Source organism: Natator depressus, chromosome 18 (assembly GCF_965152275.1).
Source record: "Natator depressus isolate rNatDep1 chromosome 18, rNatDep2.hap1, whole genome shotgun sequence".
NCBI classification, from domain to species: domain Eukaryota; kingdom Metazoa; phylum Chordata; order Testudines; family Cheloniidae; genus Natator; species Natator depressus.
This window is the reverse complement of record NC_134251.1, coordinates 19,720,782-19,741,286: the sequence shown is the minus strand read 5'-3', so window position 1 is coordinate 19,741,286 and position 20,505 is coordinate 19,720,782. Positions and strand designations below refer to the sequence as shown.

The window sequence follows — 20,505 nt, the reverse complement described above, 5'->3', positions numbered from 1 at the left end:
CTAATGAACTTTCCAACTGGCTTCCTTCACAGCCTGCCCTCCAGGTTTCCATGGACTTCATTGTCAGGAGTTGTGTGATTGTCAAAATGGAGCAACTTGTGACCCAGTGACCGGTCAGTGTCTGTGTCCTGCTGGCTTCCACAAAGACCGCTGTCAGAAAGGTATGGATGACTTCAGCATATTTCCCATCAAAAGGTGAAGTGTTGTCACTGCATCCCCAGGGCCCAGTGCTGATCTCTTATACTAGTGTGCAAATCTACTGCCCGCTGGCACCAGCGGCACTCAGCATTGTGGGGAAGGTATGGCTGGCAAACAGGACATGTGTTACGATAATCTTAAAAGGGCTCTGGCTCAGTAAGTATGAGGTAGTATTCACTCATCAGAGTGCTTGCCGCCCACTCATCAAACCCACTGAGTGAGTTAGTTAAGTAGCGCCAGACCCATTGTGGTGTTCTGACACCAGGGAAGGTGGAGACAGCAACGGAACCCTGGAGTTCTGCTCTGATCCCAGACAACATTTCTTCCCAGTGATTTCTTAGACACCAGTTTTCTGCTATCTTGAGCCAGTTGGAATGACTCAAATTTAGGCAAGCAGAGGCACAAAAATACATCAATAATCAAGCAATTGTTTCTCTCTCCTCCAAAATTTGCTGTTTTGCACAACGCTCTGTGGGGGTAATTACTAAACTGAGCGCACAGGGCCAATCGCCGAATCAGCTTATGTCACACAGGCCTCCTACTAATGGGGTGCAGTACTGGCCCAGCCCTCATGAGGAGGGAAGAAGCATGCAGGGTTTTCTGGTACTTTGAGATAATTTCCACGTAAAGAAGATTGTCTCTTGTCTTGGGGGGTGAGGCCCACAGGAAGACTGTCTGTGTGGGAAAAAGCACTGGTTGAAGGGCCGAAGATCCTTGTGCTGCCCGTCACCCTTTCTCTTGTGCTCACAGGCTGCGAGGAGGGGCGGTATGGAGAGGGTTGCCAGCAGTTGTGTGACTGTGAAGGAAACACACCATGTGATCCGGTCACTGGGCGCTGCCTGTGTCCGCCTGGAAAAACTGGTGCCAAGTGTGAGCTGGGTGAGTGTGGATTATTCGCAACAGACATAACAGGTGTCCAAGCGTGTAAGAGGGAGGGTGATCTAAGGACGGACGAGCTATCATCACTTCCTGTCTGGGGCTGGGACTACTAAAGGGAGGGGCATTTTTGTGGCCTAGCCAGATGGCATGGGACCTGGTTCTTCTCGCACCAGCCTTACACTAATGTGAGAGGAGAATTGTGCCCGTTGGCTCTGTAGGTCACATTCATAAAACACAAGTACTAATGTTATAGGGAATGATTGACATGGAGGACTGGATGGCTCTAGGTGTTCCTATAGGATGCGGGACTATTCACCTCTAGGTCTCCCAGCAGTGACTGAATGCCATGGTCCATCTCACCCTTAGTGGATAGGTGGCCCCCTGATAACACACTCCTCTGCCCCCATAGTTAGCTGGAGTCAAGAAGCCAACAACCGAATGGAACTTGAACTCCCCTCTGGGCCCTTGGGGTGGTCTAACAAATCCAGGGGTAAAGTACAGCGTCACATCTCTCTCGTGGGGCAAACTGCTCCCTTACCTTTCACCAGGCCTGTGCTTAGTTCTGCAAGCTAACCTGCTGAAATAATTCCAGCTCCTCCAAACAGTCTCTCTGCCTTTTCCTCTCCAGACTGCCGCACGGATAAATTTGGCCCAGATTGCACCCTGACCTGTGACTGTGGCTCTGTCAATTCTTTCTGCAATGCTCAGAATGGCCAGTGCACGTGCATTAATGGGTACATAGGCCCTACATGTCAAGAAGGTAACTTCAGGCAGCAGTTCTGGTATTTCCATCGTTCCCACTGTCACCCCACACCAGTAACTGATTGGGGCAAGATGCAAATGGTTGTGGTTTCGTGCTTTTAATATGAGGGCACCCCCCCCCCCCCAGTACTGTTATGCCCTCTGGGTTTTGCAGGACTAATACAGCCTAGTGTAGACACAATCCTCAGCTAAAGCAGCCCTATGGCCTTGACCTGACAAGCTCTCACCCAAGGGGTTTCCCTGAGGCAGGTAGAGTGATTGAGCTTTCAGACACGGAGGGTGTGACTGCAGCCATACCCTACACTAGGGTGGGTACCAACAGCAGCGACATGGCAGCCGTGTGGTGCTAGCTGGGGCATGCCTTCCTCAGGCAAGTAGCTACATTAAAGCTAGGTTGGGTGTCTCTACCCTGCCTACCATGGAGAAAACCAGTAGCATTTGAGTAGGTATGAATCAGTCCAACAGAGGGCAGCGGTGGAGGCGGCATTCTGCCCTACGCATCTGAGCCTTCTATAAGATCTCACATTGTTCTCTCTTCTCTTGTAGCTGTGGCCTCTAGAATATCCTACCTGTTCTCTCCCAGGGAAGTTTTCCAGCCTGTGAAACATTAGGTCATGCAGCCACCATGTTTGAGGAAAACAAGAGTCAGCCTGTAAACAAGCCCCTGGTCTTTCTGCTGAACCTGTCTTAGCTAACACTAACCACACAGGAATTCAGCCTAAGAGGTTTGAGGCTATTGCACACAACTCAGCTCGTCTCTGCAAGGAGCCTGTGAACAAGTGTGTAAAAAGCCACACACCTGGGAGAAATGCTGTTGGAATTTCATGCTCAACAAACTTTGGGAAGCATTTTATTTTTACTCCATCATAGAGATGCAGTAGTTTTTTCTCCAGTGGGCAATTAGTGGACTTCTGAGGCTCATCCTCTAATTTTTTTATTGTCTGTGTGGAATTTTAATCAAAATACATATTTATGTAAAGATATTTATGGAAAGATGTACAAATGTTTTCTCATGCTTGGTAGCCAAAGACCCTGCCCCCAGTGTGTGGAGGTGCTGCATCACTTGATTTTTGAACTTGTGAGCAGTCTTTCCTTGTAGTTTACCATTGGCCACGGTGCTGTAATAAAATAAACATTCAATAAGTTGGTCATAAGAACACTCACATTTAAGTTCCAAAATGTACTGTAAGTCCTGCTTCCATAGAGGAGCATTTGATACTCATGGGTGACAAGGACTCTGGGGATTGTGCAAACTTTGTTAAACTAATGAGACTTGACTTACATGTGACTGCTTCTTCCAGCACCACAGGAAATGCAGTCTGGTTGGTAGTAGTCTGTATATAAAATAATGGGCTGGAGAAGCATCGTAGATCAGACTCAGTGTTCGTAACCTCGTCTTTCCAAGGAGCTGAGCTACTAACCTGTTTAGCCTTGAGATGTTTAAAGGCAAGTTTGTTTAAGGTGTTTTGCACTCTGTTCCACTGCACCAACTTAATAGAGTACACCCTCCCTCTCCACAGCTGGGTACAAGAAACTTTGTTGCTTTAAAAGAAATATTAACTTAGCTGCTCATTTGGTGAAAAGTTATTTATTTATATATGTTCTACTCTGTACTCCTTTTGAACTGATGAGTGCTAGAACACAGTATTATGTCAAAAACAACATAAAGTGGTATCTGGTTTGGATTATAATAAAAGCTAAAGGGAATATGATTTCACTGCTTAATATCTCCAAAATACACTTAGGCCCAAGCTGTGTCCCTAGCTGAATGCATAGGAAAAAGCAATACGAAACATTGTGCTCTGTAGTGCAATTCATACCACATCTACCCATCTGCAGTTCAGTTTGTTCTTGGTGATGTCAGCACACAGTCCCAACTTCACCTTCTTCCTGGGAATCTTAGCCAGAAACACTGTAAGTGCAGGAAAATTAACTTCAAAAATGACACTGTCCAAGTACAACAAGAACCTCGAGGATGAGGGTTCCACCTTTCTTGTCTGCCACTACATTCTGTGACGGAGACACACTTATACAACTGAGCTAAGAACGCTTCGGCTGACTAACAAATCTGGTTGTGCATTACTGGCAAAAGGGGTTTAAAATAGGTCAGTACTAAGAAAGCACATCACATAGGCAGCAGGCTTAAGTACAGCTCTGATGTTTGCATTTACCAATCACAGATACAGTTTACATTTATTATTTAATCACCTTTTTTGTTTTGTTTTAATTGTTTGACAGGTTTAAAAGCTACTACTAAACAGCACTGAGCACTTTCATGTAACTAGGAATCACATCTCTCTAGTTTTAGAGGCAACATAAACAAACGTTGTCTTAATATAGAACGTGATAGTCTGACAAACCCTAATTGCCAGTGTTGTAGGAATCATGTGAGCAGCTGGGCCAGACACCAAATGACCCAAGTGTGTTGTGGGCTTGCGACAGCTCCCAAAGGTAGTGAAATGTTTCCATAAATGGTGGTTTTGATAATAATAAGGGCAGGACTTTCAACAGTACTGAGCATTAGAGATGGGTGGGAAATCATTTTCCAATCCCAAATCAGGCCAAAAAAGTTGAAATTAACAACAAAATGCTTCATTTTGATCATTTCAAAAATTGTTTAGATTTTTTTCCTTCTCTTTTTTACTTTATTTTAAACTTGCTTTTCTGAACCTGAAACTCGTGTCATTTTGAAAAAGGCCTTGCAGGAACGGATCAGTTTCAGTGAAGTTTTCCGTTCGGGAAAAAAAAAAAGTTTTGAGGAACTGGCATTTTCCAACAACTGGCTTAACTCTGCTCCCATTGATGTTTTGTGCTTTTGAAACCCTGGCCCCAAATGTTCTTCACAAGCTGTGCTACGACAGGACTTCTGCAGGAAAAGTTAATGGCGTCTTTGATTGAACAGCTGTGATTAATTGACAGAACTGCAGGAGTTTGTGCATTCCATAGCCTAGAGTTGAGCACAAGGGACTGATGCAACTTGAATGGTAGTTTCATTAGTTATCGGAAGATTTTACACCAGCTGTGCTGACTACAGCATCACCACCACGGCTAGGGCTCCCTTTACCCTGCGAACCTCCCCTGGTGGACCTCAGTGTGTCTACCCTAACTAGGGGCAGTTCCATGTTTTGCCCCCAGGTGCCTATTGAAGTCAATGGCTAAGCTCTTGGTGCCGGACTCGGGCCCTGATCGTTTAAACACCCCCTACAGGGTAAGTCAAAAACCCAAATCTAGTTGGATGCAGGCAGTGCCTACACACGTAGTGGAAGTGTGGGCAGTTTCACTCCAAGAAGTGGGTTTTTTACCCAGAAAAGCTTATGCCCAAATATATGTAAGTCTTTAGAACTGCCCAAAACCAATAAGGAGGCCAGGGGCATCTTAGTTTTTCTGAGGAATCCACCATGATTGTGAAACTCAACCAGGAATGTGAAAGTATCGTGGCCATTGACTGACTTCACAAAGTGGTGATATTTCACCTTAAAATACACTGCTGCTAGGACAAATGTCCTAGTCCTCCCATGAAAAGACTGTCGATTGCAGCGCTGTTAATGCCAGATCTTAGAGACACAGTAGGTGAGATAATATCTATCTTTCTTTGGACCAACCTCTGTTGGTGAGAGAAGCTTGTGAGCTTACCCTAACCCTTTGCCTGTGTGCATCCTTGAGGCCAGGCACAAGTCAGCGTAAGGCTGCTGGGACCAGGCTCTTGCAGAGAAAATTGATAAGATCCCTTCTGCCAATGATCCATTGTGACAAAACTAGTGTGGTGCTCAGATGACAGTGGGCCTGTCTGAGGGAGTGAGAGGCTGATACAGGCTTGAACATAAAGGGCTGAGAATGACTATTTAACCTGGTGGAATTATTCTGCCTTTTGTTTTTGTGAAAGAGGAGGCTAAGTCTTTGAACAGGCAGTTTGGGACCAGGGTCTGAATTCTGAACGTTGGGCAGATATTTAAAAGTAATTGGTGATCTGCATGTTTAATTGCTGTGCTGGAAATTTGTCACGGTGTCTGGTGCATAAAAGGCACTGCAGACAAGCTAGATGTGTTTAAAGAACAATCAATCAGTGACCTAATAAGTAGGACCTGCTTTATTATTACTGGTAACAGTGCAGGTGCATAAAGATCACTGGGTAGCCAATGATTGTCCTGTAGATGGTAAAAATATGTTTCATGGTATATTAGATATTTAATATTAAACTGCATACTGCATAGCAAAGCATATCAAGGATGGGTCTATCAGTGGCTACTTGGTCACACACACAAGCCCCTGCTCTAGGTGTCCTGAAACCTCTGACTGCTAGAAGCTGGGACGGGCTGACTGGATCACCCTCTGGGAAGCAGCTGGCATCGGCCTCTCTGGGAAGACTGGAAACTGGACAAGATGGACCATTGGTTTAACCCACTGTGGCTGTTCTTATGTTACGCTGTTTCAAAAGGGGTTCTGAAATACTTAAAAAGCAGGCAGCAATTCCGGGAGCGTTTGGGGCCACTTGCTAACTGACACAATGTAAATAAAAGTTTAGAGCCCTGGCCTAAGCAGCAGAGGGTTGACAGGCACCTGAATGTTGTTTCAAAGCAAAGCTCTGGGAAAGCAGAATCAGGCCCACACTAACTTTTTGCAACTCAGAGAAAATTGTATCAGTGATAAAACAAGGACACTCTTCATTGGCTGCAGTACTTCATACCAGACTGAGCTAATCCACTCCCAGAGGCATTTTACTGTTAAAAACCAAAGTCAATCCTCTGAGTCAAGCCACAACTAATGGACAAATGTATTAGACTGGAAATGAGGAACTTAATATCCCGTTTCTTAATCAGATTTGCAGCTTTCCATTCTCTTGGGAGACTAAGCTGGAGCCTTTCACTGCCCTGAGAAAGATAAATCTGTTGTCCAATGTCAAAACTAGCAAGAAGCAAAACATTTGTTTCCTGACTTCCATTCAGCACAGTGTGCTGAGTTAGGATCACTGTGGTGTGGACCTGGAGGGCAGATAACACTTCATCTCAGGAACCAAACAAAACAGCTATCATCATACATCATGAGCCAGAACAACAGTCCGGGCACGCTGAGTTTTGAATTTCACGTGAAATCCACAAAATACTCTTATTTTAACATCTTGTATTCATTACCTGCCAGAAGCCAAAACATTCAGCGAGTGCACAGTTCCAATTCTAGCACACAGAGTTGCTGTGATTTAGTTTTAACAAATGATCTGACCCTTTATAACAACTGACACACAGCTTGCACACATTGAACGTTTCAGCTGCTCCCAGCACTTGACGAAGACGGGTCACTATTACCCTGATTCTAGAGCTAGGGAAACTGAGGTTGTGTGATTACAACATACACAGGAGTTCAACACAGGACAGAGTCAGGGGGGGTTCTAGGACACATCCGTCTCCGCTGCTTCTCTGACCCCCCTCTCATTGCTTAGCTAAGGCAATGCCGCCTTCCAGCTAGAAGCACAGAACAGACACGTCTCTCGTGCGCAGCCGCATCATCGGAAGGGGTGCATTTAGAGTTACAGTGGTGCTGGAATTACGATAAGGTAGGTGCCCAGGAGGTTGAAAGACTGTGCTCAAAGAGTAGTTACCCAAGGTTTGCTGTCAAGCTAGGGGCGTCCCACACTAGTCGATATTTTCAGTAATGACTTGGAGTGGAAAATATGCTTATAAAATTTGCAAGCAGCACCAAGCTGGAAGGGGTTACTAGCACTTTGGAGGACAGGGTTAGAATTCAAAATGACCTTGACGAATTGGAGAATTGGTCTGAAATCAACAAAATGAAATTCAATAAAGACAAGTGCATAGTAATTAAAAAGGGGGGGGGGAGGAAATAAAATGCAAACCCCCCCCATGGGGAATGCTTGGGGAGGTAGCAGTACTGCTCCCAAGAAGCTGGGTTATAGTGGGTCAACCCGGTGATGCAGTTGTGACAAAAGCGAGTAACAGGAGTCTCACATGTAAAACACGGAGGTAATTGTCCCGCTTTACACACAGCACTAGCGAGGCCTCAGCTGTAGCACTGTGTCCAATTCTGGGCCCCACACATTAGGAAAGATGGGGACAACTTGGAGAGAGTCCAGAGGAGAGCAACAAAAGTGATCTCTGAAAACCGGACCTCTGAGGAAAGGTTAAACTGGGCAGAGTTAGTCTTGAGAAAAGAAAACACGAAGTGGGGCGGGAGGGGGCGCTGATAACAGTCTTCGAATACGTTAAGGGTGGTTATAAAGAGGACGGTGATCAATTGCTCGCCATGGCCGCTGAAGGCAAGACAAGTAGGAACAGGCTTAACCCGCAGCAAGGGAGACCGAGGTTAGATATTGGGAACAGGGGAGTGAAGCTCTGGACCAGGCTTCCAAGGGGGGCTGTAGGCTCCCCAGCAGCACTGGTGGTTTTTAAGAACAGGGTGGACAAACACCTGCCAGGAATGGTCCAGGTTTGTGTGGTCCTGCCTGACTGCAGGGGGCTGGCCTCAAGGACCTCGCAAGGTCCCATCCAGCCCCACCTTTCTATGGTGCTATAGAACCCTCGCCATTGAAGCACCGTCACGGACCCAGTTGGGATGGGACGTCAAAAAGAAGGGGGCAGAATTCAGATCGTTTGAGAGGCCCAAACAAGTCCAAGCCAGCAGCAGCACCGATCACGAGCGGCACAATGCATTAAAATAGCAGCCTTCCCCTTCGTGGCTCCAGCTATGGGGATCCACGCTGCCCATCCCCCATGCCCAGGGTGCATGCCTCGTTCATGAGAATCACTAACTGAGCTTAATTCAGACACTTCGTTGGTCACTCCTATGGTTGAGATTCCTGATTCAAGGGCTCGGCTGTTGCTAAATATACAACCACCTTTTGGACAGCACCTGGCCCCATGGGGTCCTGCTCCATGGCCCAGTAATACAGACAATTAGCAGCAAGCAGCACAATGAGCTGAGCCTTACTCAAACTCCCATCTGTAATCGCAATCCAGCATGCCCATCGCACTAAGTGTTGACGTTTCCAAAGCTTAGGCTGCCACCTACTGACCATATTAATTCAGGCTGTCCAACGATTAAAATAAAATAATCACAATTAATCACAAGATTAAAAAAATAGTCGCGATTAATTGCAGTTTTAATCATACAGTTAAACAATAACAGAATATCAATTTAAATTTATTATAAATATTTTTGGACGTTTTTCTACATTTTCAAATATATTGATTTCCATTACAACACAGACTACAAAGAGTACAGTGCTCACTGTGTATTATTGTTTTTGATTACAAATATTTGCACTGTAAACATGATAAACAAAAGAAATAGTATTTTTCAATTCCCCTCATACAAGTACTGTAGTGCAATCTCTATCATGAAAGTGAAATTTACAAATATAGATTTTTTTTTTTTTAAACATATCTGCACTCAAAAACAAAACATAAAACTTTAGAGGCTACAAGTCGAAGCATGAAGGGGCATACCTGGCACGTAACTGCCTTGCAGTGCTGGCTACACCAGTGCCATACAAACGCCTGTTCTCACTTTCAGGAGAATTGTAAATAAGAAGCGGGCAGCATTATCTCCCGTAAATGTAAACAAACGCGTTTGTCTTAGTGATTGGCTGAACAAGGAGGAGGACTGAGTGGACTTGTATGAGGAGAATTGAAAAATACTCTCTCTTTTTTATGGTGCAAATATTTTTAAAAATCAGTTAATTTGTTTTGCGTTAACCACATGCATTAGCTGCAATTAATTGACAGCCCTAATATTAATGGAAGGATAGTTTGGCATGAAGGACAGTTCCACAGCGCTCTTTATTTCAGGGTCTCAAAGCAATTCACAACTCCCCATGAGGTAGGGATCACCCCCACTTTGCAAACAGAGGCTCAGAAAACTTAGGAGACTTACCCCAGGTCACGTGGGAATCTGCAGCAGCGCCGCAAATAAAATCCAGATCTCCTAGATCCCACTCCTGCATTTTAACCACAAGCACATTCTCCCCAACGTTCTCATTGTACCATCTCTAATTTGTCCCTGCAAGAAAAACAGAACAGGTCAGGTGTATTCCTGAGTTGGTCTGTTCCAGAGACTTATGACTCTGACCCACATCACCCACCCTTAGCACTGCAAACAAAAATCTGACTCAATACTGCAGTTGTGGGACGGAGCAATTTTGGCCCTGCCTGAGCAGAGCAATGAGGCCTTTTCACTTTGGGATCTGACTTCACATTAAAACAAAGCAAAACAAAACTCACTAGCAGCGTTCGTTCTGGGAACGGGTTTAAAACTCACCCTCCAGCCAGGCAACGCGACAGAGCCTGCCTGCAGCAGAGAAGAGCGATAAACCAAGGCACTGAAGCCCATTGACAGGTGCTGACGGGGCCACAACACATGCTGAAGGGTAAAGCAAGGTGAGGGATAAAGAATGAAACCTGGCAAGCTCAGCCACACTAACCTTGTATTTCCCCCACGCTCTGAGGATGCCTGTGTGCTCCTGAAAGCAGCAGGAGTGACCGAACTGGCAAGTGAAGGACCCGCAAGGCAGCAGCAGTGCCGGTGTCCCTTCTAACACAACTCACCTTGGACATGGAGGAACCGAGTGCTGCAAGGCCAAACTTACTTCCGTCTCCCGGCTGACATGGACGGGAGGCACCAGCGCCGAGCATGGCATTTGGGATGTGGACACCTGGCAGCCCACTCCCCATACAGCCACCATAGATGCCAGTCACTAGCCGCCTGCACTTGAACAAAGAGCTGAAGTGACCCTGACCCCAAGACACAGCCGGTTTAGCCCCACAAATGCCAAGCAATTCTTACCTTACAGATTTGCCATGGGAAGTCAGCCGCTCCTGCCAGCACTGCCTGCATCAAAGCAGGCCTCCTCCAAAGCAATGCAATGACTGCCCCAACTGAAAAGCAAAAACTTCATTCGCTGCATGGAAAAACCCCAAACGGGGGGGACTAGTAACCACTTTGCACAGGTTTTGAAACTCCCATTTCTATTTAATACACATTTATTTCGCTCTCTGGGAGAATAACTACCCACTCCTGGAGTTTTCCCCCCTTTGACATTTCTGAAGGATGCATGCAGGCTGCCAGTCTAGCTTGCCTGAATGCCTATGTATTCCTTTGACGGCGTGATGTTCTACACAACCCCTCCAGATACCCTAAAGTAAGTTATTAGCCAGACTTCCTGCTGAGTAGCTCCAATGACATAAAACCAGCAAACCCCCTCACCGCTCAGAACAGATCAGGAAGTTTATTGGCTTAAATACTTGCTACATCCGATATACAGCAGTGTTCACGTCATCTGGGTAAGTAACAATTACAGGCGCAAGGTGCTGGAATTCCACATTGGAGCCTTCAGCCGCATTCCACCTTTCATGGACAAAGCAGACAGACAATCTCACCCCCACCGATACACACACGTGGCAGCAGTCTTAGAGTGGTGTGGAGTATTAGAACGGGCTCACAAAACCATGCAGGGCGTGAAACACAGCACTGTCGGCAGCAGGCCTTGGGCTGCCCCCCCCAGCATGGAGGCCAGAGTAATTTCAAACATATTTTCCTACTAAAACCAAGAAAACAACCAACATTTGGGAAGTACAGAGAACTGGAAGGAAGAGAGGAGGAGCCAAAGCTTTAATTCTTTCCGTAAGTAAAACTGATGCACCGGGGATGATTTGGGGAGTGGTGGGATTCCAGGATTCCTTCACATAAAAAGCTTCACTCAACACAAGTGCTTGAAATGGCAGAGGAGGGTGAGCTGCAGGAGACCGCCCAGCGGAACTGTCGAGTATGAACCATGCCCAGTGGGATGCTCACTGCTTTCTGCACAGCTAGGGACGATCTGTTACACGAACTGGCTACAAAGGCTTTCGTTCCTAAGAATTCCAACTCCCAAAGCCGTTCCTGGGGCAGGAGGTCACATACAAGTTTCTTCCTGGTCAACCCATGCCCCTCATCCAAACCTATAAAGAACGGCGATTGGCTCAGACAGTCCTACATCCCAGCCCTTCCCCGCCTTCACTGCGTTTGTAAAAAGAAGCCATATTAGAAAACAAAGCACGATATTTCATTTGTCTCAGACTGTAAAGAGGGAACAGTTTGGTTGCAGCCACATTTCCATTCCCAGCTTTGAACCTCACTGGAAAATAGCCCCCCAAAGCTCCCAGAGATCACACCAAAGAGTAATCAGACTGCCATGGTTTGAGTATCAAAAAATTAAGCTGTGCTTCCTGGAGAAGTACTGTATGGCCAGCAGTTCTGAGCACAGCGAATCTCTGCTGCTTTCTCACACGTTAAAGCACTCGGAGGGAGGCACAGAGCAGCATTCAAAGGGGAATTCAGGCATCCTTCGCACCTCTCTAAACCTGCCCTGGGTTTTCCTGGAATCCAGGCTCCCAGACAGAACACAGTAACCAGCGCCGTAAATACTGTGCACTCAGCCTTATCAAAACAAGGTGCTACAATACAAAGATTACATGGCACAATCCTCCAGCGACTCCAAACTATTCACATCCTCCAGGCAGTCTGGATCAGCAACAGGGCTGGCTTAGATGATATTTCCATGAAACACCTTGGGGGGGGGGACAGAGGGAGGAATGGATTCAAGTGAGCCAGACTCAGTAATGAGCCCACTCCCAGTCAGTCAGACAGAGGCCGCAGGTGGGTTTGAAAGGCTGCCTCTGTTCCCAGCTCTCGAGAGCTCTTTGGTGGGCTTGGCTCACAACCTGCTCGGTGTGAGAAATGCTGGTGGCCACACAGCCAAATGGGAACCTCCGAAGGGAAGCGGAGCAGCTACAGGTTATGACAGATTTTCTGGAGCAGCAGCACCGACCAGAGGGAATTCCCATTACAGCGGTTTGCCTTGTACCCAGGCTGCTGGCTAGTTCCAGTTTTCCTCACTCGTTAGCTCTTTCCTTACCCCGTCACCTTCCCCTTAGCGTTTACTCAGGGAGTTGATGGGGTCGGGTTGAAAGGGAGGGAGAAAGATTGCAATGGATAAAATTAATCCGCCTCTCTCTCTCCAAGCCTGACCTGCAGTCATAGGGTCACAAAGCTGGCTTCCAGGCACTCTTCGTTCTAACCCATGAGAGGACTCCTTGTTGTAGCCTGACTGAAATGGCCCTGAAGCCTCCTGGACTCTCAGAAAATGCATCCTCCCCCCGTAACATCCAGCCCAAGACACATGCCGGCTGAAAATCTACACGAGAACGGGTCGCTTACGTGGGGAAGCATCGCACCACTTGCTCCGCAGAGGGTTCGTTCCAGGCATTGGCACAGCCTCCTCCGAGGCGCCGGGAACGTGAAGCCTGGAGACTCAATGCTGTCTCGGTGACCACTTCCCACGAAGACTCAGCTGGCCTTTTCGAACTTAGAAACACCCTGCAGGACAAATCCCAAACCTCTCGTGCAGGGTGCACACAGAGCACTGGGTAGTTTCTCCTACGCTTAGTTAGTGTTAAGAACGCTGGAGAGCACTCGCTGCCCACCCCCCTTCGTCCCCAAGCCCCCACCTGTGAAGGATTCACCCTCTGCATGGGCGCAGAATCACATAAGCAGCCTGCCCTGGTTTAGATGAAGCTCAGACTTTCAGTGGCTCAGGTCACTTCATCGACAGAGCCTCCCCAACACTCCAGCCAACGCAGAGCCAGACACAGCTGCTAACCATCTACTGAAAATGAGGACAGACTATTCAAATCACTAAGAAGGAAAAATATCCATTTTATAGATACACATTTATCAAACCACACCTGGATGTGTTCCCCACAATACAGTGGCTGCAAAGAACCCCTGTAACCAAACTGCTGTATGTTCCCCTAGGGTCCCTAACAAGCGCTTGCCCCAGGACTAATAGCCATAGGCGATGGCAGAGAGAGAATAAAGGTGAATTGGAGAGACAAACTGAAATGTCTAACTAAAGCCCCAACTCCACATCTGAATATTTCAGAGATGTCTCTGGGCTGGATTTCAAAGCAAGAAGCCATGGCTTTAAATTCCATGCAGCAAATTCCAGGTGATATTAGAAAACCGTCCAGCTGCGTATGAGGGGCCAGGGCAGATCAGACGATGTGAAGTAGCTCCTAGGGTTGCTGAAGTCTTCAGTGAGAAGATGACACATCCTGAGTGCATGCACAGAGGTTACACAGTCCCTCTCTCTGCACAGAACGCTCAGGTCTGAGTCAAGTTAGTTCCTCTAGAGAGCGTTTTCTTAAAAGGAAGGGAAATGGAGTTTGCTCCGAAGATCAGCTGGGTGGGAGACACACCGAGGGCATCGGCGGGTCTGGACCACAGACTTTCCTCTCCTCAATAGTCTATGGGCTCAGCCGGCTTGCAGCTCGTGGCCTTATAACTGGCTCACTCCAGGGAAAGAACGACCCCCGGGGCCTGGGACTCACACGTCCGTCTCTATCCGCAGCCTCTCCATGCGGCGGACGTTGCTCTCCACAGCGTTGCGGTTGGTGATGTGCTGAGCGCACGACTGGGGAAACCAGCCTCGCTCGCCATCTCGCAGCCTCTCGCCCAAGTACCAGCCTAAGAGAGGGAGTGAAGCTCTCAGTTAGACGGGAAAAGAGAACACCTAGATGGTGAACACAAACAGTCTGCTCCAAACCCCCCACTCCAGGGCACCAGCCGGTCATGAACTGCCCAGGGCCTGGAAGAAGCTGCCCTGGCTTGACCCACACTTCCAGGCTCCCAGCTCCATGGCAGGGACCCTGGGGTAGCCCACACGTGGAGATCCCTCGAGTTTTGGACCCTGGACACCCCAGCTGTCCAAGAGAGCCCTGCCTGGGAGCACACGACAGAGCATCCAACCCAAAATGAAACTCTTTCATCAGAAAGTTTCTGACCAGCTCTAGTCATGACTGCGAATGACACAGCGGGCTATGGGTTCACCTGGACATCTGGCTGCTGCTCCAGACAGCTCCTACACAGTCCTGGCATATTCACTGGGTAACTTGGCAGCGTCTGCCATCCCCGGCCCTCAAAGCACTTCCCACAACACCTCCACGAGGTGGAGCCATTCTTCCCATGGGATTGACGTGGTGAAGGGATGGGACTTCCCCAAGGTCAAATGGCATTCCAGCAGCATCAGAATCTGAGCCCAGGGAAACCCGCTCCAAAAAGTAAGAGGTACCTTTTCAGAGCACAGGTTAGGCTCCCGTCTCCCCCTAGATCACACTCCCTTCCCAGAGCCTAGAACAGCACTCAGGAGTCCTGGCTCCAAGTCCCCTGCTCTAGCTTCCAGACCACTCTTCCTCCTCTGCTTGTTACCTCAGTCTCGCCAAATCACTTACCATCCTCTTCGTCGAGGACCAAGACGACATCCGCCTGCTGCAGGAAAATCTCATCCGTCTGTTTAGCCAAGTAGGCCCTGATTATCTCCACCTGTCTCAGCTCTGGTTGGGGGAGAGAGAGAGAGAGAGAGAGAGAGAATGCGGAGACTGAATGAAACGCAAAGCGCAGCGGGACTGGACAAAATGCCGGATGATGCTATGGCTCAACTGGACCCTGCAGCCAAACACTCAGAGCTGCAGTCACAGGTAGACGGGAGAGGGCTGGTCACAGAGCGGACAGGCCCTGCTGCATCACTGCCAGCTCCTAAGGGACAGGAGGCCCAAGGCACAAGAGAGACAGCCTTTGCTCGCGCAAGGAGAGCTGTAAAACGGTGCCGAGATGCAGGTGCAGATGAGCAAGTCCAGAGCAGATTCAGGTTCCCGTGACGGCCCCACAACCACTCAAGCTAAGCACTCAGGCACCAACTTCAAGGTGCTGCTCACCCCAGCCACATCTCTGCTCTCGTTCCTCCTGTACCCCGCCCCATGGGCTCCCCAACCCAGTCTCCACTTCACAACCTCCCTTGCACTGTTCCCCAGCCCTTGGGGCAGCCTAATGCTCTGCTCCAATCCCACTGTACACCTATACCTGCTAGAAGTGCCTCTTACTCCTCTCTGCACTTGTGCTCAGCCCCCTCTCTCTGTCCAGAGCTGGGCTCGTTTGGGCGCGGCTGCAAGCTCTCAGGGCAGCGTGCACGTCTCCCTACGAGCCGGGGCGGAGTCCCCTGCTTACCCACATGCACTAGCTCTCAGCGAGCTAGGAGAGGGTAAATCAGCACTGTAGCTGCAGTGGCAGGAGAGGCATGGCTGAGCCGCACCGCGTACAGACTTGCTGGTGGCAGGAGAGTAAATACGCAGCATGGCTCAGCAGGCAGAGCTCGACGGCGGCTACGGTGCTGTTGGGACTCAGGCGAGCTCGGCAAGGGCCGGTGCGCACACAGGTACGTAAGCGGGGGACCACTAGCTCATAGCATGGATAGAGCCTAAAAGCTGACACTGCACTATAGAGAAATGATTACAGGCCTAGTAATGTTTGTGACAGTGCTTACAGCAGATGTAGGCAGAATTTTGGGGATGAGCCCTGTGGAACTTGATGGTTTTGACCCCAAACCAGGCAAAACGTGGCAAGTTTGGGTTTTAGGGTCATTTGATCACAAATCTCAAAGCAAAGCAACAAAGCGGCAGGAGGTGGCACAAACCAAATGAGTGGAACAAAAACGTACCCATTTCCAGTGGCTCTGGTCCTACCCTTTGCTCTTACTGGCAAAGCTTTGGACACGACTTCTCTATGATTTGAGCTGGTGAAGAGTTTGTTACCCAGGCTGCTCAGAGCTATGGGTCTTTGGGAAGGTGATTCACAATGCTGCCAGATCTCACAATTTTATCACAAGTGCCGCAATACCTAGGGGGTGGGAGATGGGAAGGGGGCTCTGAAAGCCCCAGCTTCTGGAGTCATGTGATTAGCAGAGAGTCTCAGTTTTCATTTAAAAAGTTATTAGCCCTTGTGGTCATGGAGAAAAGCCTGAAAACAGGATCTGAGTTAATACTAAAAACTCAGAAACCAGGAAGTGGCGAACCCCCCTGTCCAGCATTTATAAATATTTTTAAAATCCCATGATTTTTAAGCCAGTCTCATGATTTGCTTGGGGCCCTGACATAAATTTTCAACACTTGGGGCTGGCAATGCTAGATTCATAACAATCAAATCAACTGCAACCATTTGAATTACGTGCTCCAGAGACCATGCACACAGCTGGTGGGGCTAAACAGAAGTTGGAGAAAGAAGGTTTATTTTTATTTGATCAGCTTTGAGCTTTTCATTTGGCAGATAATTTCCCCCCCGCCCCCTTTCCATTTCTGAAGAGCTTGGAATTAACACGACATTTTTGTTCACTTCCTGGTGTATTCCCAGACAAGAAAGGATTTTGGAGTCACAGGACCATGCGAGTTAGCAGCTGCTGAGGCAGAGCCAGCAGAGGGAGCAAAAGTCTCCCTTTCTCTTATTCTATTCGGAAGAGCATTCCTCCTCCAAGGAGAACCATTTCCTTTCCCTTATTTAGCATCCCGCCCCACCTTTATAAGGAGCTCACAAGCCAATGACAGAATCATAAAGGGACAGATTAGAGTTAACTGCGGCTCTTGAGTAAAAGGTCTGATATCTTCATGGGAGGCAAATGCTGGTAGCAGGAGAACATGCGACAGATTAGAATGGGTCTCCCAACAGGAGAATTAGACTCTTTCATATTTAATACATGCACGTCCACAGCACAAGCGAATCCCTTGGAGTCACAAACTTTCCAATCAGAGACTTTGACCTTTGGAAGGAGATAGTTAGTCCTTAACCAGGGAGAGTCGTACAATAATTAACAGACAGTGTGCAAGCTACAGACGTTAAAAATAAACCTTAATGACTGAGGGCTGGTTATCAATAAAGTTTTACCTCCTTTACTAGCCACTTCATCTGTTTTGTTTTCTCTGTGCATCAGAGCAGTGATCCAGCGAGCCCGGTCACTCCTGTCAAGAGTTAAAGACCTTGTTATGTGCAGGTAACAAGCGTGGAAATACCTTGCATTAGAACCAAAAGGTTCTGCCAGGCTGTAGAGAAGATAGAAATACTGGTCTCCTGCACATGGTAAATTCCAGCAGCCCTCTCCCAAAAGAGCGAAGCATCTGAAAGATGCAACTTTAAACAAATAATTTAATCTCTATGAAGCGGGTCTAGACTTTATTCTCTGCAGGCTGATACAGAGAGATGCAGCTTTGAAGCAGAAGCAGTGTAAGAGGTTGCTGAGTATCTACAGGACAGCGTCACGCATTAATGAAAAGATGAGGTGAGACAATAAAGTGGTGGAGGCGGCTGAAATATATCCCCAGGGTCAGAGGCAAGAGTTTGGGGATTCCCAAAAGAACCGTCGCTTCTTGTGAAACAGGATCGAGTCTAACGGATGAAGGCTGATCTCGTCAGGATAATGGGACCATGTGCCATTTTGACCTAAGAACAGCAGGAAGTGAAAGAGAAAGACAAGCCTCCATAAGAAAGAACAGGGTTTAGCAGCAGCCAATGGAAGTTACTTAGGGCCCGAGGGGAAAGGGAAAGGTAGGTTGATAAGGATAAAAGAGAAAGCAAAAAGGAGGCAGCAGCTGATGGTCTAGAGATTCCAAAGCAGGGAGGGGGAAGCAAGGCTGGAGACCTTGGGAAAGGAATTTCTCTGCAGAGCTCAACAATTTGCAGAAGACAAACAGGGAAGAGTTAAGGCAAAAACTTATTTCTGTGCTATGGGGGAGGAGAGGTTTTGGTGGCCTTTCTAAGGTATTTATTCATGTGCTATATGATTAAACAGGTTCTCCCCTCCCCACCCCATCTTGAAAAGATTGAGAGAGAGAGAGAGAGAGAAACAGCATTTTATTAAAAAAAACCCCAACAACAAAAAACCCCACACCCCACCCACAATCCAGGAAAAAAAAAATCCACAGCCCCTCTGCACGTTTAGGAAGGAAGCCCACAGAGCAACACTCACAGAGACTCTGCCGACAGCACAATCGTTTCCTCCTTCCCTTCGCTGTTCCTCTTCATGATCACTCGAAACGAGTGGCCGCTACACGGGCCACGGGCTGCACCACTTGACCCCGGCTTCCCAGGGGGAGACGAGGGACTGTCAAGGCTTTCAATTTTCTCCACCATTATCTGATCCAGCTTGGCATAGTCCATAACTGCGTAGCTCTCCTCACTAGAGAGAACAAAGCGCAGCGGGGTTAGAACCTCCCAGTGCTGGGCATGCCGCTCGCTTCCAGAGCCAGGAACTCGGTCTTGAAAGCAGCTTCCCCGAAGGTTTACCAGAGCCCAGCAAATGCCAAGACACACACAAACCTTAGTAGTTCCATCAGGCCTTTTCTTAGCTCATTAACTCCCGCCTCCCATCAAGGCCACGTGGTTGGGCTCTCCTATAGACTTCTGCTGGCACAGCAGGGGCTGATAAAGTGGGATACGGGACCAACGTAGCTGTGCTGGCAGAAGCCTCAAGGGCAGATGCCATCATGCCAGCAAAGCTGCTGCTACCGGTCCTCTATCCGACCTTGGCTACTGGCGGCGGTTGGACCTCAAAACATAAGAACGGCCACACTTGCTCAGACCAAAGGTCCATCTAGCCCAGTTTCCTCTCTTCCAACAGCGGCCAGTGCCAGATGCTTCAGAGAGAATGAACAGAGCAGGGAAATCAGTGAATGATCCATCCCCTGTCGGCCATTTCCAGTGCCTGGCATGTATTGCATTCCTGACCATCTTGGCCAATAGCCATTGATGGACCTGTCCTCCATGCAGCTATCTCGTTCTTTTTTGAACCCTGTTATACTTTTGGCCTTCACAACATCCCCGGCAATGAGTTCCACAGGTTGGCTGCGTGTTGCATGAAGAAATTCTTCCTTTTGTTTCTTTTAAACCTGCCGACTATTCATTTCATTGGGTGACCCCTGGGTCTTGTGTTATGTGAAGGGGTAAATAACACTTCCTTATTCACTTTCTCCACCCCAGTCATGATATCGCAGACCTCTATCTTAATCTCTCCTCACGTGGAAGCTGTTCCATCCCCCTCATCATTTCTGTACCTTTTCCCATTCTAATATCTTTGAGACAGGGTGACAAGAACTGCACAAAGTATGCAAGTTGTGGGTGTACAATGGATTTATACAGAGGCAATATGATATTTTTGGTCTTATTATCTCTCCCTTTCCTAAGGCTTCCTAACATTCTGTTGGCTTTTTGTGACTGGCGCGGAGCAGATGTTTTCAGAGAACTAGCCCTACGTGTTGAGAAGCAGCATGATCCAGGGGACAGGGCACTAACCTGCTGGATGACCTGGGCCAACTCATTTCTCTCTCTGCCTTGTTTAGGCTGTAATCTCTTTGCTGCAGGGGCTGTCTGGATCAGGCCCTTGACACGTGACTAACACACAGACCATCACAATCCACCATGTCCTAGAGCCAATAGCAGAGTGTTTGAGACAGGGGCTGGTTTGATTTTGGCTATTGGCAACCCAGAGTTCAGTTGCCAACTGAACATTTAATCATGACTTCTTTTTCCGGGATGGTGAATTTCTCAAGCCACCATGGGAACTGATGCAACATTCAAGGGCATATAGTCCATAATAAGCCGAGAGAGCCATGGAAACGGGCAGAATTGCAGAGAGATCCCCACCCAGAGAGAGAATTCGCATTTCATCTCCTCAGCATGTGCACGTTAGTAATTACTCGGGAGCAGCAGTTCACTTTAACTCCTCTAGCAGTAGACCGTGGTGTGTTATTTCCATACAAATCCAATCCTCACCTGTCCACAGCAGCAACAGGATTCCAAATG

At 48.0% G+C, this 20,505-nt stretch overlaps 2 protein-coding genes across 4 annotated transcripts in view; one reads left to right on the top strand and one right to left on the bottom strand.

Moving 5' to 3' along the window:
• The window catches only part of MEGF6 (multiple EGF like domains 6), a 248,824-nt gene extending 245,285 nt beyond the window's left edge, over nt 1-3,539 (top strand). Inside the window, exons 35-38 of the mRNA XM_074934107.1 lie at nt 33-161; nt 949-1,077; nt 1,706-1,837; nt 2,386-3,539. Coding sequence (XP_074790208.1) covers nt 33-161; nt 949-1,077; nt 1,706-1,837; nt 2,386-2,450 — 455 coding nt within the window. The 3' untranslated portion in view covers nt 2,451-3,539. The remainder of the gene's footprint in view (nt 1-32; nt 162-948; nt 1,078-1,705; nt 1,838-2,385) is intronic.
• Nucleotides 3,540-13,510: 9,971 nt separating this feature from the next.
• Nucleotides 13,511-20,505, bottom strand: part of ARHGEF16 (Rho guanine nucleotide exchange factor 16) — a 37,163-nt gene continuing 30,168 nt past the window's right edge. For all 3 annotated transcript variants that reach the window (XM_074975480.1, XM_074975481.1, XM_074975482.1), the window contains exons 12-15: nt 18,674-18,883; nt 17,596-17,669; nt 15,117-15,218; nt 13,511-14,352 (exon numbers count right to left, since the gene is read on the bottom strand). In XM_074975480.1, coding sequence (XP_074831581.1) covers nt 14,213-14,352; nt 15,117-15,218; nt 17,596-17,669; nt 18,674-18,883 — 526 coding nt within the window. In that variant the 3' untranslated portion in view covers nt 13,511-14,212. The remainder of the gene's footprint in view (nt 14,353-15,116; nt 15,219-17,595; nt 17,670-18,673; nt 18,884-20,505) is intronic.